We start from the raw sequence: 12,922 nt of genomic DNA on the forward strand, positions 1-12,922 counted from the left end.
CAACAGAACTTGCGCTGCGCTCTGCAAGCAAAGGACATGGAAGGTGTTGCTCTCTCTCCTCTCGCACAGATCTTTCTTCCTTTCCCCTGAAGGGAACCCTGATGGCCACGGCCAGCCGAGGGTGCGGGGTTGGTGAGCTTGTCTAAGGAGTCCTAAGGGGCAGTTTGGACATGAATACGGGCTGCTCTCGGCTCCCCAGACTGTCCACGACAGAACGCAGCTTTCCGCTGGGCCTGAGGCATCGCCCCGTCCCGTCGGCGCTGTGCACCGCTCACGGCTCCAGAAAACACCGCGGTTTCTGTGCCGCGTGCCCTAGCTGTCTCTAAGACGCTTCAGCCAGGGGGCGTCCATGGTTTGCAGCCATCGGGCAGGAAGCACACCCCTTGCTGGTGATGGAAGGAGTCCCACTGGTGCCCAAAGGCCAGCGGTGGATCGGTTCTTCGCGCCGCAGCGCTCAGACCTGCTGTGTGACCCCTCGCCCTTCTCCGGAACCGCAGGAGCTCTGAGGAAAGTGTCGGGAACCGTGGCCCCTGCTGGGCGTTCCTCGAGGTCTCAGGACCCGGGGAAGCACGTGCTCTAGGAATATGCAGTTACCCGCGGGAGGCAGCGGAGGCTCCAGGCGAGCCACGCAGCAGGGGGACGGCGGGGCTGCGGGGCCAGCCTCGGCCTCTCCTGGCCCGGCCCTGGCTCTCCCCACTGGGCCGGGCACTGGGGTTTGCAGGCCCGTGACGGTGCAGAGGCAGTGGGGGTGGGGGACGGTGGAAACCCGAGCTGGACGTGGCCTGGTGCCGGGAAGCACGGCTGCTGTTCGCGGCCGTCGAGGCCCGTGGCCTCGGAGGGCAGCTCGGACCTCGTCGGCCCGACGTCCGGCCGTGTGCATCTGCCTGGCCCCGGAGCTGCAGGACGAGAAGGCCGGGCCCGGTGTGCAGCAGCAGCGCTCGGGCTGCGGCGTCGCACCCGTGCACGAGTGTCCCCGGGCCTCTGCAGGGACCGGGCGTGGCACGGCATGCTGACACGCGGACCCGCCCGTGTGGCCCCTGGCCCCTTGTTAGGTCACTGGGTGATGTCAGCGCCCCGAGCAACCATCCCTTTATGACAGGCCGAGAGGCATTGTGAGCCCGGGGTGCTGCTGGCCACCCTGCAGTGTCCCGGCCGCCCGAAGGTGGGACACACGGCCTCTGCGCATGGCTGGAGACGAGGAGGGCCCCGCGGCCGGCCGGCCGCCTCTTCCTCCCGCCACAGGCGCCCCGGCCCTCGGCTCGGCGAGCTGGGCTCCCCCGGAGGCCGAGGCCGAGGCCGGGCTGGCGCTGGGCCCTCCGGGGCCGGCCGGGCGCCCGGACCTCAGGCTGCTCCTCGAGGAGGCTGCTTTCCAGGCTCTGATGGAAGAGCCTTTGTTCAGGAGGCCGCCCGCCGTCGGCAGGGCCCCGTCCCAGGGGGAGGCCAGCCTGCTGTCCCTCCCCTTCCCCGAGAAGCTGTGGAGGATCGTCAGCAGTGAGGAGTTCACGTCCATCTGGTGGGACGAGGACGGGGCCTGCATAGGCATCAACGAGAAGCTGTTCCAGAAGGAGGTCTTGGAGCGGGCCGGCCGGGCCAAGGTCTTCCAGACGGACTCCATCAAGAGTTTCGCCCGCCAGCTCAACCTCTACGGGTTCAGTAAAACGCGGCAGGACGTGCACACGTCCGTCTGCCAGACCAGCTTCCTCCACGAGGGGAGGCCCATCTCCATCCTCAGCAAGGTACAGGGGAGGGGGGCCTCGGGGGGCCTCGGGGGGCCGGGGGGGGACAAGCCCAGGGCCGGCCTGCAGCGGAGCCAGGCCGGGCGTGGCGGGAGAGCTGGGAGGCAGCTGCAGGCAGGGACCGGCGGGGTGGCTGGGGCGGGCGCTGCTGCGGGTGCCCAGGGCGCAGAGGACCAGGGCCGGAGGCTTCTGGGTTTCTGCCTTGGGTTTCTCCGGGGTTTGCATCGCTGCGGGAGGGGGAGGGTGCTGGGGCCTCCCTCTCCCCGGTGAGCCTTTCGCAAGCCACCAAGGCAGGTGGCACGTGTCCCCAGCTGCAGGGCGCTTGCAGCTCCGCCCCTCTGGGGAAGGAGAGGACCTGGAAGCGCCCGGCCTGCGTGTCCCCCAGCTTGGGGACGAGCAGCCTCCGAGGCGGGGGGCGGGGAGGTGTGCGCACCGCGAGGGCCCCAGCCCCGGGCTGGAAGGGAAGGGGGGGCTTTCCTGGGCAGCAGCAGGTCCGGTCTGGCCCTGGGAAGTGCTGGCCCAGAGCAGCGTGCGAAGCCCACGGAAGGGGGCTCGCGCGCGCAGGTGGAAGGCGTGCCTGCCGAGGTCAGGGGGCGCCGGGGACTCCCAGCAAGGGGGCCTGGTGTGGCCACCTGACGGGCCCTGCCAAAGCCACCGTGCCTTTCTACCTCCAGTCCGCAAACTCCCAGGCCCTGCCCTGGGCCTCGTGCCCCGTGTCCTGAGTGGCCGCGGTCAGGCATTTCCCGAGGGCGAGGCAGGGGCGAGAACGGCAGCGTGCACGATGGAAAGGCTGGTGCACAGCTTCTCCTCGGGACCTTGGCCTTCGCTCGGTCTCCAGAGAGGCCTGGGGGCGGGGGTGAGAGCGCGGGGGCCCCGCGAGGTGGCCGTCGAGGCCGCCGCCGCCACCGTCCTGTGACTGGGGCTTGCTTTCTTTGTCTGCACACGGTGCACCTCAGATCCAGTATTACCGCAGCCCCTGGTTTAAGAGGGACTGCCCGCAGCTGCTGAGGAGGATGAAGAGGAGAGTGGGCGTGAAATCGACCTCGCGCCAGGAGGGCGGCAGGCCGGCGGCCCCGGCCCCGGCCTTTCCCGTGATGGAGCCACCAGGCGGCCTCGCCCTCTCTGCAGAGCCCAGGCAGGAGCCCCACCATCTCGCCGGCCTGGCCCCGACGCCCTCTGTGCCCCCGGCCCCTCTGGGGAGCGATCCCCACGCGGTGCCCGACCTGCCGGCCACCATGCAGGACAAGGGCACCCAGACGTGCGAGCCCTTCGTCCCCGTCCTGGCCCAGGTGGCCTGGCCTGTCGAGTTCCCCTGGCTCTGTGTCACTGTGCCTCCCACCCAGGTGGCTCCTTACGGGTCCCTGGTGGGCCCGGCGGCCGTGCCGCCCCAGCTGCTCAGCCTGCCCCCTGAGCTGCTTCCTCTTTGTGCCCCCTGGGCACCTGTCGCGGCGGCCAGACCCGCCGCCTGCCCGCAGGAGATCCCCCAACCCCCAAGCCCCTTCCACGACTGCCCTGGCCACTGGGGTTTCCCAGGACACCTGCCACCTCGGGCCGGGCCCCCAGAAGAGCACCCATAGAGGCGCTCCTGCGGTCAGAGCACGGGCAGGGCAATAAAGAGCACCCTGGCACCACGAGTGGTTGTCTGCTCCCAACGAGGGTTCAGAGCCTCTGTGCTGGGGCGCTGGGCGCTTGCGGTCCCCTCGGGTGTCTCTGTGTGGCGGGGCGGGGAAGAAGGCCTGGGGCACCCCTCCTACCCCAAGGGCCTCGAGCCGCCTGTAGACACTTGGCGACCGGACATGTGCCTCCGCTCCTGACAGAAGACCCTGGAAGGGCTCCGCGAGGACGAGAACGCAGCGAGGGCACGGGCTGGTGCCGGGACACTGTGTCCCTGGGGTCCTCCCTCTACAGATGAGCGGGGTCAGGCCTCGGCTCCTCCTGCCGAGCCCGCGCAGGTGCCCTTCCGTCCTGTCCTCAGACGCACAGCCGTGGAGGTGGCCGTCCCTGCTGGAGGCCTGCGTGTCCGGGGCGCGGCCACTCGCTGGTGTCTGCACGGCAGGGTGACTGTGGCTTTCCCTGCAGGGCCTGGGTCCGGTGACACGTTTCTGGTCTCTCCTCCTTCCCTGGCTGAGCTCAGCACCCCGAGGCTGTCACGTGGCGGGCCCTCTGGCGGCTGCGCCCCGGAGCCCGGGGTGCCTGTGCTCGGGGACGGGCCTCTCGAAAGAGCGATGGTCTCAGGCAGCACAGGCAGCGAAGCCCAGGCGCTTCCCGTGGAGCCCAGGGGGCGCAGACGCCGCCCGCGGGGCCTGAGACCTGGGCGGAGGGCGTGCCCGCGGCAGCCCCCGGAACCGAAAGTCGGGGCCCTGGGTCCGCTTTGGCGGCCGCAGCCGAGGCCCCGAGGGGGGCCGCGGGGGACATGAGCGCTGGGACCCTGGAGGCCGCAGACCTGGCCCGAGGCCCCGGCCCAGCTGCTGGCTCCCTGTCCCCGGGTGCAGGGGGACCTGGGGCCGCCCGCCTTCAGGGCAAGGAGCCCCTTTCTCTCCTCCTCGGCGGGGACTCCCCAGTGCCTCCTGGCCTGGAATCCCGCTGCCCAGATGCTGCCCTGGACGTTTTGTGTTTGCTCTTTAGGGCCACGCCCGCGGCCCCTGGACGGTCCCGGGCTGGGGGTTGGATCCGGGCTGCAGCTGCCGGCCTCCACAACACAAACTCCGGGACAGGCTGCTAGTGAAAAACCACTTTCCCCCACACCTCAGCCCGTGTGGACCTGGCTTTCGTGGCAGTCTCTAGAGAAAGGGGCCGATGTGCAGACGTGTGATATCAACGGAGCTGCTTTGCACACGCTTTACAAAATCTCGGCAGCCTGACCTCAGTGAGAGGCCGGTTCCACGTGTGACTCCAGCCACCCGGTCGCTTCCAGAGGTTGAACTCGCTGTCTGGGTGGGGCCTGACACCGGCTGCCCCGGCGACCTCCTGGCTGGGGCAGTGGCAGCCCCTGTGCTCCCCCAGCACCGCCCAGAGTGGGAAGGGCCTTCCCACGCTGGCCCGGGACAGCCCGGCAGAGGCTCGAGAGCCTCCCGGGCTCGGGCCGCCAGAGGAGAGGCCAGGCTGGCCCTGGATGCTCCTTCTGCTCCCAGGCTGTCCAGGGACGGTGGGTGTCCGGGACAGGGAAATGCCATTCAACCACCAAGGGTGGCAGAGAGAGGGGTCGTGACAAGGGCTCAGGGTACCGAAGGGTGACCTGTGGGGCCTGAAGGGGCAGGGCCAGCCGATGTGGGCAACCAGTTTGCCCAAGCTCCACCCTGCCCTGGCTCGGGCCACACCCACCCGAGAGCTCCCTCTCTACCCCAAGGCGCTCACCCTTTCCTGGACTTGCTCGGTGGGACTCGGGGGGCGGGGGGCGTCTCCCCACTGTGCTTGTGGTCACTGCGGCTCCCAGACGATCATTCTAGGTGAGGGCCGTGTCCTGATTTGCCAGTGGCCCCACTGGGAACATAGGGCCACCCAGACAGCAGAGGCTCAGTGAAAGCCTGGGAATGAATGAGCCAGTGAGCAGAGGTCTCAGGGAGGCAGATGCCTCGTCTCCTGCTTTCCTCAATAACCAACAGAGAGCCCGCTGCACGTGGACATTTCACTTTCACCCAACGACAGACGAGAGCATAGGAAGTAACACTTGGAGCTCCCGTCGTGGCTCAGCAGTTAGCCGCCCAACCAGTATCCATGACGACGCGGGTTCGATCCCTGGCCTCGCTCAGCGGGTTAAGGGTCCTGCATTGCCTTGAGCTGTGGTGGAGGTCGCAGACGAGGCGCGGAGCCCGTGTTGCTGGGGCTGTGGTGTAGGCCAGCGGCTGCAGCGCCGACTGGACCCCTCGCCTGGGAACCTCCCTGTGCCATGGCAGTGGCCCTAAAAAGACGAAAGCAACATAAATAAAAAGAAATGACACTTAACTGCTTTGAAGTCTTTTAATGCTGCAAATCATGCTCCCTCTCTACGACGGCTAAGCACTTCCGCATTTCCAAAACCATTCTCATTGCACGTCCTCTTGCTCGGGATCACAAAATAAAATGGGACATTTCCCAATCTCTCTGACAAAAGAGCACATGTCTCACTCTAGAACTGGGTAAGGACAACTACGGGGGAGAGCAAGGTCACTCACGACCTTGGACACTCCTTCTAGTAAGAGATCATCATTGGAAACACAACTGAGGGAAACAGGGCTGAACACCCACGGGCTCACAAAGAAACGGCACCCAAGGCTGCCCCACGCCGTGTGCCCCCCTCGCCCGGCCCCCACCCCTTGGCAGGCTGACTGCTCGCTCTTCAAACACAGAGCGAAGGCTCCGCCTCCCTTCCCGGCCCGCAGGACAAGCTGCGGGCCGGGGGCCTGCAAGGAGCCTGGGCGCCCCTCGGGCTCAGGGCCCCTCTTCCTCCTCGCTCACGGCCTCCTCAGCTGGGGATGGGCAGGACCTGGAACCCCTCCCACGAACGCCAAACAGATGCTCCAGGACTTGCAACCTGCTGGTCTCCGCGTGGGCCCGGGGACCCCAGAGGAACTCGTAGCGGGCGGGGTCGCTGTGGGGCACCTGGCGGTACTCCAGGTACCCCTCCTGCACACACGCCTGGGTGAGGAGCGCCCTGGGCTCCCCATAGATGCAGTGCTCGCTCCCCACACACAGCCCCAGACTGCCCAGGGCTCCCCAGACCACCTCCTCGGGGGCGCGGTCCCCCTGCAGGAGGATCACGCCCAGGACGATCACCAGGAGGCCGGTCTTGGGCAGGCTCAGCTCGTGACCGCTCAGCACCCCATCCCAGGTGAGGCCCAGGATGGGGACCAGGGCGTAGGTGTGCTCGCCGGGGTCCACCTCCTTCACATCCAAGCCAAAGACCAGCAGCATGCACTCGGAGGCGCGGCGCAGGACGTCGGGGAAGCGGTCCTGGGCATCTCCGAGGACCACGCTCAGCATCTCTGCCTTGGTGATGGGCTCCTTGGTGCAATACTTGAGGAGCAGGAACCCCACCAGGTCAGCCACCTTCTGCTGCAGCGGGCCGAGCTCGGGGGCAGCAGCTTGCTCCTGGTCGGGCCAGGGACCCGGGCTCTCACCATCTTGGCTGCTGGAAGCATCATCCTCGGATTCGCTCCAGGGCGGGGGCGAGGGCCAGACACCTCGAGGGGTCAGGGGGGGACTGGGGGGCCCAGCCTCAGCGCCCCCAGCCAGGGGGCCCAGGAACAGGGCCGAGGAGGAAGAGGAGACGGAGGAGGGGGAGCTCGAGGGGGAGGCAGGCTCCTCCTCACCCCAAAACAGCAGGGCCTCTGTCAGGCTGTGGGCCTCTGCCGGGTCCTCGAGTTCCTTCTGCATCTTGCAGAGCTCTTTCCGCTGAAACGGAGGCATGAGGACGGGGCCGGACAGCTGAAAGGAATGTGGGCAGGTGACAGATGAGGGCCCTGGGCCTGGGACAGAGGGAGCGGGAGGGGCCCGAGCTGAGCACCGCAGCCACCTCCCTACACCTCTCCTCCTTAGGGGGGGCTCTTGGGCCTCACAGGGGCCCTCCTCCTGGGCGGCCTGTCCCCTGTGACCCTGAAGGGGGACGCAAGGTGGCTCCTCAGGGTGCAGCCGGCTCAGCGTGTGGATCTGGGGGTCCCTGGGGATGGGGTGACTTGGCCTTGTGGGGTCCCCTCTGCTCTGGGATGGGGAGCCCCCGGGTCCACACTCGGGGCCCACACCTCACCTGGATGCCTGGCACGGCCTGGGCCTCCTGCTCTGTGACACGAGGACGCGGGCCTCACACCTGGGCCTTCACCTCCGGTTCCTGGAGACGCTGTAAGAGGAATGGAGGGGCACCGCGGGTGTAGACCGTGGCACAGCCCGGGGCCCTCAGTGCTGGTAGGAGGGGTGGGTGGGACTCTGGGAGGCCCCCAGTCCCGGGTGGGTGGTCTCCCCCCGACCCCCCGGGCTCAGGCAGCTGCTCCCTTTCCCCCCAGCCCGGCCGGGATCCTCCCCGCGGCTGGTCTGAGGGAAACTCCTCGAAAGCCATTCCTCGCAAGGAATGGAAGCGGGTGACGGGCCCCACATCTGGCCTGACCTCTGCTGACCCGGACTGCCCCCTGGCCGGGGCATTGGCACCCCCAGGACCTGGCAGGAGGGGGGGCTCCCTGCCCGGGCTCCTGAGGGTGGGGCAGGGGCGGCCGCGGCCGTGGGTCCCAGCTCTGCGGGAGCAGGGACCTGCAGTCTTCCCTCGGGTCCTCCCTCACTGCCAGAGGGAGCCCGGCCCACCCTCTGCCCACCAGCAGCCTCCTGGCGGGCAACCCGGACCCTCACCTGGTCCAAGTGCAAGGCTGCCATCAGGGGGTGGCACCCGAAACCCAGGAGCAGAGTGATGGCAGGGGCCGAGAGGGGGCCCCTCGGGCTGGGATCCAGGGCCCCACCCTCCCCCAGGGTCTCCACCGAAAATCCCCGTGGGTCCTGGGCTGGCCCGTCTCCACCTGAGGAACCGCTCCTGCCCCCAGGTCCCCATCGCGCGCGCTGAGACCAGAAGTGCAAGTCGGGGCACCCCACGTGAGCTCCTCCTGCCTGGGCGTCCCCGCCCCCGGCAGCGCGGGCTTCTCAGAGGTCCCCTCTGACCTGGGCTCCAGGGTCCCCTCAGTCCTCCCTCAGGGTACCGACCTTGACTCGGGCAGCACGTGGCAGGCCTGGGCCCTTTCGCGGCCCACCTGAGGGTGCCCCGCCTCCTCGCGCCTGAGACGCGGTCCCCAGGCTCTCGGAGACCCGGATGTCCGGGAGTCGGGACACGGGGCCACGTGCTCACCCCGCCCTGCGGCCTCCCCAGGGCCCACTCTGGTCTGGGGTCCCGGGTCCCCTCCGTCCTCCCTCCGGGATCGCCCCTTTGCCCCCTGGAGGCCCCGCCCCTCCTGGAACCAGGTCCCCAGACGCTCTGAGACCCGGAAGTCAGGACACGCGGCCACGAGCTCACCCCGCCCTGCGGCCTCCACAGGGCCCTCTCTGGTCTGGGGTCCCGGGTCCCCTCCGTCCTCCCTCCGGGATTGTCCCCTCTGCCCCCTGGAGGCGCTGCCCCTGCTGGTACCAGGTCCCCAGATGCTCTGAGACCCGGATGTCAGGACACGCGGCCACGTGCTCATCCCACACGCGGCTCCCAGGGCCACCTGCGGGCGGGGGCTTCTCTGGGACACCCCCACCCCAATTTTGGGGTCCAGGCCCCCATCAGGGTTCTCACCTTGACCTAGGCACCACGGGACCCTCCCCTCTGCCCCCTGGAGGCCCCGCCCCTCTTGGTACCAGGTCCCCAGATGCTCTGAGACCCGGAAGTCAGGACACGCCGCCACGTGCTCATCCCGCCCGCGGCTCCCAGGGCCACCTGCGGGCGGGGGCTTCTCTGGGACACCCCCACCCCCGTTTGGGGCTCCAGGCTCCCTTCTCGCCCCCCGCCCCTCCCCTTGCCTCCCCTCAGGCCCGTTGCCCCTCCCTCTGCCCACAGGAGCTTCCTGCCCCTGAGACCCAGGCCCTGCCCCTCCGCGTCCCCTTGAGGTGGAACTGGGGGGGCACCCACCCTGGCCAGCCCCGCGGGGGTCTCCCAGCGCAGAGAGGATCCTGTGGGGCCTTGGTCCTCCGTTGCCTCCCAGGGGGCCGGCCTTCCTCTCGGCCGACCTGGACCCTCCCCCAGACCCAGGCCCGCACCCTCCTCAGACCTCCCAGCCAGCAGTCAGGGGAATCACCTGGGGACAGCAAGCCCCGGGGTCCCTCAGGGCTGCATCCTCCGGACCCCCTGGGCACGAGGCACGCCCCCCCCCACTGCCAAGTACTCACGGCCGAGGGTCCGAGCGCGGCTCCCGCCTCCCCGCGGAGATGCTGGCTGGGAGAAGCTCGCTCGCTGTGCGCTCGGAGCCTCTGCCCCCTGCACCCCGGGCCCAGAAAGGCTCTGCACCCAGACCCCCTGCTGGATGGGAGCTGCAGCGCCCCCGACGTGGGGGAGGGCCAGAGAAGACACACGCCTCCCAGCGGCGCCTCTCCACCCGCCCGCTCCACGGTGGAAACATTTTGTTCGAAAAGACTCCTTGTCTGCGCAGAGGAGGCTGAGCCGCGGCCGTCGGGCAGGGCCCGCGCTTCTGACGTGAGCGAACCGCTCGCAGGTCAGAGCACGGAGCCTCATTCTCTGCAGCCTCAGGCAGCCTCCCAGGGACACTGTGCTCTGGCCGAGTTTCCCAAGGCGTGACCAAGTCCTCCGCGGCCTGATTCCCTCTGAGGCCGGACGCTCCCCCCTCCCTCGGTCTGGTCCAGCCCCGCGCTGCTGTGTGTGGAAGTGGGCCGTTTCCAAGGGGCCTGTCCTCAGCCACTACCGTGACTTCACGAGTGATGAGCACAAGCTCTGCTGCCCTCAGTCGCCCCCTCCTTCCTCCTGTCCCCACCCTGCCCTGCGGCCTGAGCAGCTGGCTCCCAGTTTCCACCAGGGAGCAGAGGCAGAAGTTGAAACTTCTCCCCTCCCCGTCCTGTCACCTGCTCTATGCAGGCTACCCGTCGATACAGATGTGGCGTCGGCGTTTAGATAGACAGATAGAAACATGCAGAGAGAGATACAGATATGTATTAATACATATTAATACAGTACAGAGAGATAATACATACAGGTAGATATACAGATATAATGCGGGTATATATATACATATATACACACACAGATATGAGTGTACAGATAGATATACAGATATCTAAAAATAGATGTCTGGGTATATATGCAGCTATTAATATATATGTACAGATAGCCATAGATATGTGTCAGGCATGTAGATATATATATGCAGAAAGATATATGGATAGATATGCAGATATATATCTATATAAACACATAGATATGCAGATAGATATATATGTACAGATAGATACACAGATATATATGCAGGTATTAACATATATACAGATGTATATGGAGGTAGATATAGATATGGGTTAGGGAGTTTTAGGGAGTTTTGGGTCTTTTTTGGCTTTTTTTTTTTTTTTAGGGCTGCACCCGTGGCCTATGGAAGTTTCCAGGCCAGAAGTCTAATGGGAGCTACAGCTGCCGGCCTACACCACAGCCACAGCAATGTGGGATCCAAGCCACATCTGTGGCCTGCACCACAGCTCACGGCAATGCCAAATCCTTAATGCACAGAGCAAGGCCAGGGATCAGACCCGCAACCTCATGATTCCTAGTCAGCTTCGTTTCCGCTGCGCCACCACGGAAACTCCATTTTGATATATAGAGATATAAATATAAATTTATATGTATACACAGAAAGATATATGGATATATGCATATACATAGCTATAGAAACACACGTATATGCATATATATAAGATCGATATACAGATAGATAGGCAGTGTTCATATGTATACAGATATATGTCTATACAGATTAGATATGGATTAGGCACTTAGCAGGATATGTACAGAGAGATAAATGGATAGATATACAGGTACATACCTATAAAACATATAGGTATGCAGATATATAAGCAGATATAGATATACAGATCTACACGTATATAAAAAGATATATGTACGGACAGACTTACAGATAGCTATAGATATGGGTTAGGCATTCAGTCTCCCTTCTATATTTCTCCAGGGTTTATTTTGAGAACAAAAGACAGAAGGTCAAGATGGACTATCATCCTGACAGATCAATTTATAGCAGTAATTCCGTCATATCGTAAAAAAAAAAAAAAAAGTATCGACCTGCTCCCCGGATTCTGTTCCCCAGCAAAGCACACACGGGTCTACTTGATTTACTGGGAATCTCTTTAACCCGAGTCTCCCACTAAACTTGTGTAATGCCTCCATGCAGACTACATGTACATAACATTTTTGGTTCTTGTGCTTCTTCTCAGGTATCTTTTAAAGTGTATTGCACTTTTGAATCGAGTCACTTCCTGTTACCTGTTCTGAATAGTGCCTGCTTTGCCGGGCAAGGCTCTCGATTTGGCCGTGGAGACCTTCCAGCCACTGGCTTTCTGAAGTCTCTTGTTCATTGGACTGCTCCATGGCCCATTCCTTTGAAGCTGCTGGGCAGGTGATCCTGTTGTGACCCCAAGTAGTCACTCTTTTCGGCATAGGCCCTTCTTAGTTCTTCTGCCGTCCGTGGCTCCGGCTTTCTGTTTCGGCGCAGCCTCAAAAACCAGAGGTGACAGCGTTTTCCTGGGCTTTGGCCCTCGTGAGAATGCTCCTAGTATTTCACAGTGTTGGCTATTTGCTGCCACTTGTAGGAGAGGCGATTTCCCTTCCACCCTTATTTGCTTTAAGGCTTGACCACGAGCCCGTGTTGAAGAGGTTTCAAAGGCTTTGTCTGCATCCACGGCCCTGATGAAAAGGTTTGTAGCTGTGGTTCTGTGTGTTGGTTTGCTTTGCAGTTCCTGCTGGGGTGCAGTGGGGTAAGGAGCCTTCGCTGGCCCAGCCGTGGCGTGGGTCAGTGCTGTGGCTCGGGCTCCATCCCTGGCCTGGGCAATTCCACAAGCCACGAGGGCGCCTCTCTGGATGTGCTCCAGGCCTGCCCAGGCCCAGAAAGGGCCAGCGGCTGACACTTCCCATTCCGGGACAAACACACAGGACTTGAGCTCCTGGGGGGCGCGTCAGCGCGGCCTGCGCTTCGTGCTGTCCCCGGGTGAGGAGAACGGCCCTGACTCCTGGGGCTCCTGCTCAGCATCCCCGGAGGGTGGGCCCCCAGCTCCCCAGCTGCTCTGGCCTCTCCCCCCGGCCAGCCCAGCCTCGCAGGGAGGAGAATGGAAGAGAAGCCGGGAGCCCGGAAGGAGGGCAGCGGGGAGGGGACTGCACGGGCCCCACCTGGCTCTTGCCTTGAAGCTCAGCGCCCGCCCCCGGGCTGCACGCCCACGCCTGCCCCCAGGGGTCTGGACCCCTCCTGGGCCCCTCTGGCGGCACCAGCCCAGGACACCTCCCAAGGTGCCCAGACTCCTGGGTGTCCCGTCCCCCGCCCTCTCTGCATCCCGGCTGTCCTGGAGGCTCTAGGGGACAGCAGGCCCAGCACCCACAGCCACCTTCTGACTGTGCCCCTGGGAGCAGCCGCCCAGGTCCTCGCCTGGGCCCTGAATGGACATGGGCTGGGCAGGGCTTCCATCACACACTCACTCAGGAGCCCTTCCTGCTTCTGGGGGAGCCCAGCCCTGGGGTGGGCGGTCACCGCCTG

The 12,922-nt window shown here is 64.8% G+C and overlaps 1 protein-coding gene across 1 annotated transcript; it reads right to left on the minus strand.

The window, feature by feature from the left end:
- On the minus strand, positions 5,688-7,122 carry LOC100513259 (melanoma-associated antigen 8-like). The gene has a single exon (XM_021080284.1). It carries the CDS (start codon positions 7,119-7,121, stop codon positions 6,144-6,146), a length of 978 nt encoding a protein of 325 aa, XP_020935943.1. The 5' UTR covers position 7,122; the 3' UTR covers positions 5,688-6,143.

Source organism: Sus scrofa, chromosome X (assembly GCF_000003025.6).
Source record: "Sus scrofa isolate TJ Tabasco breed Duroc chromosome X, Sscrofa11.1, whole genome shotgun sequence".
In the NCBI taxonomy this organism is placed as follows: Eukaryota; Metazoa; Chordata; class Mammalia; order Artiodactyla; family Suidae; genus Sus; species Sus scrofa.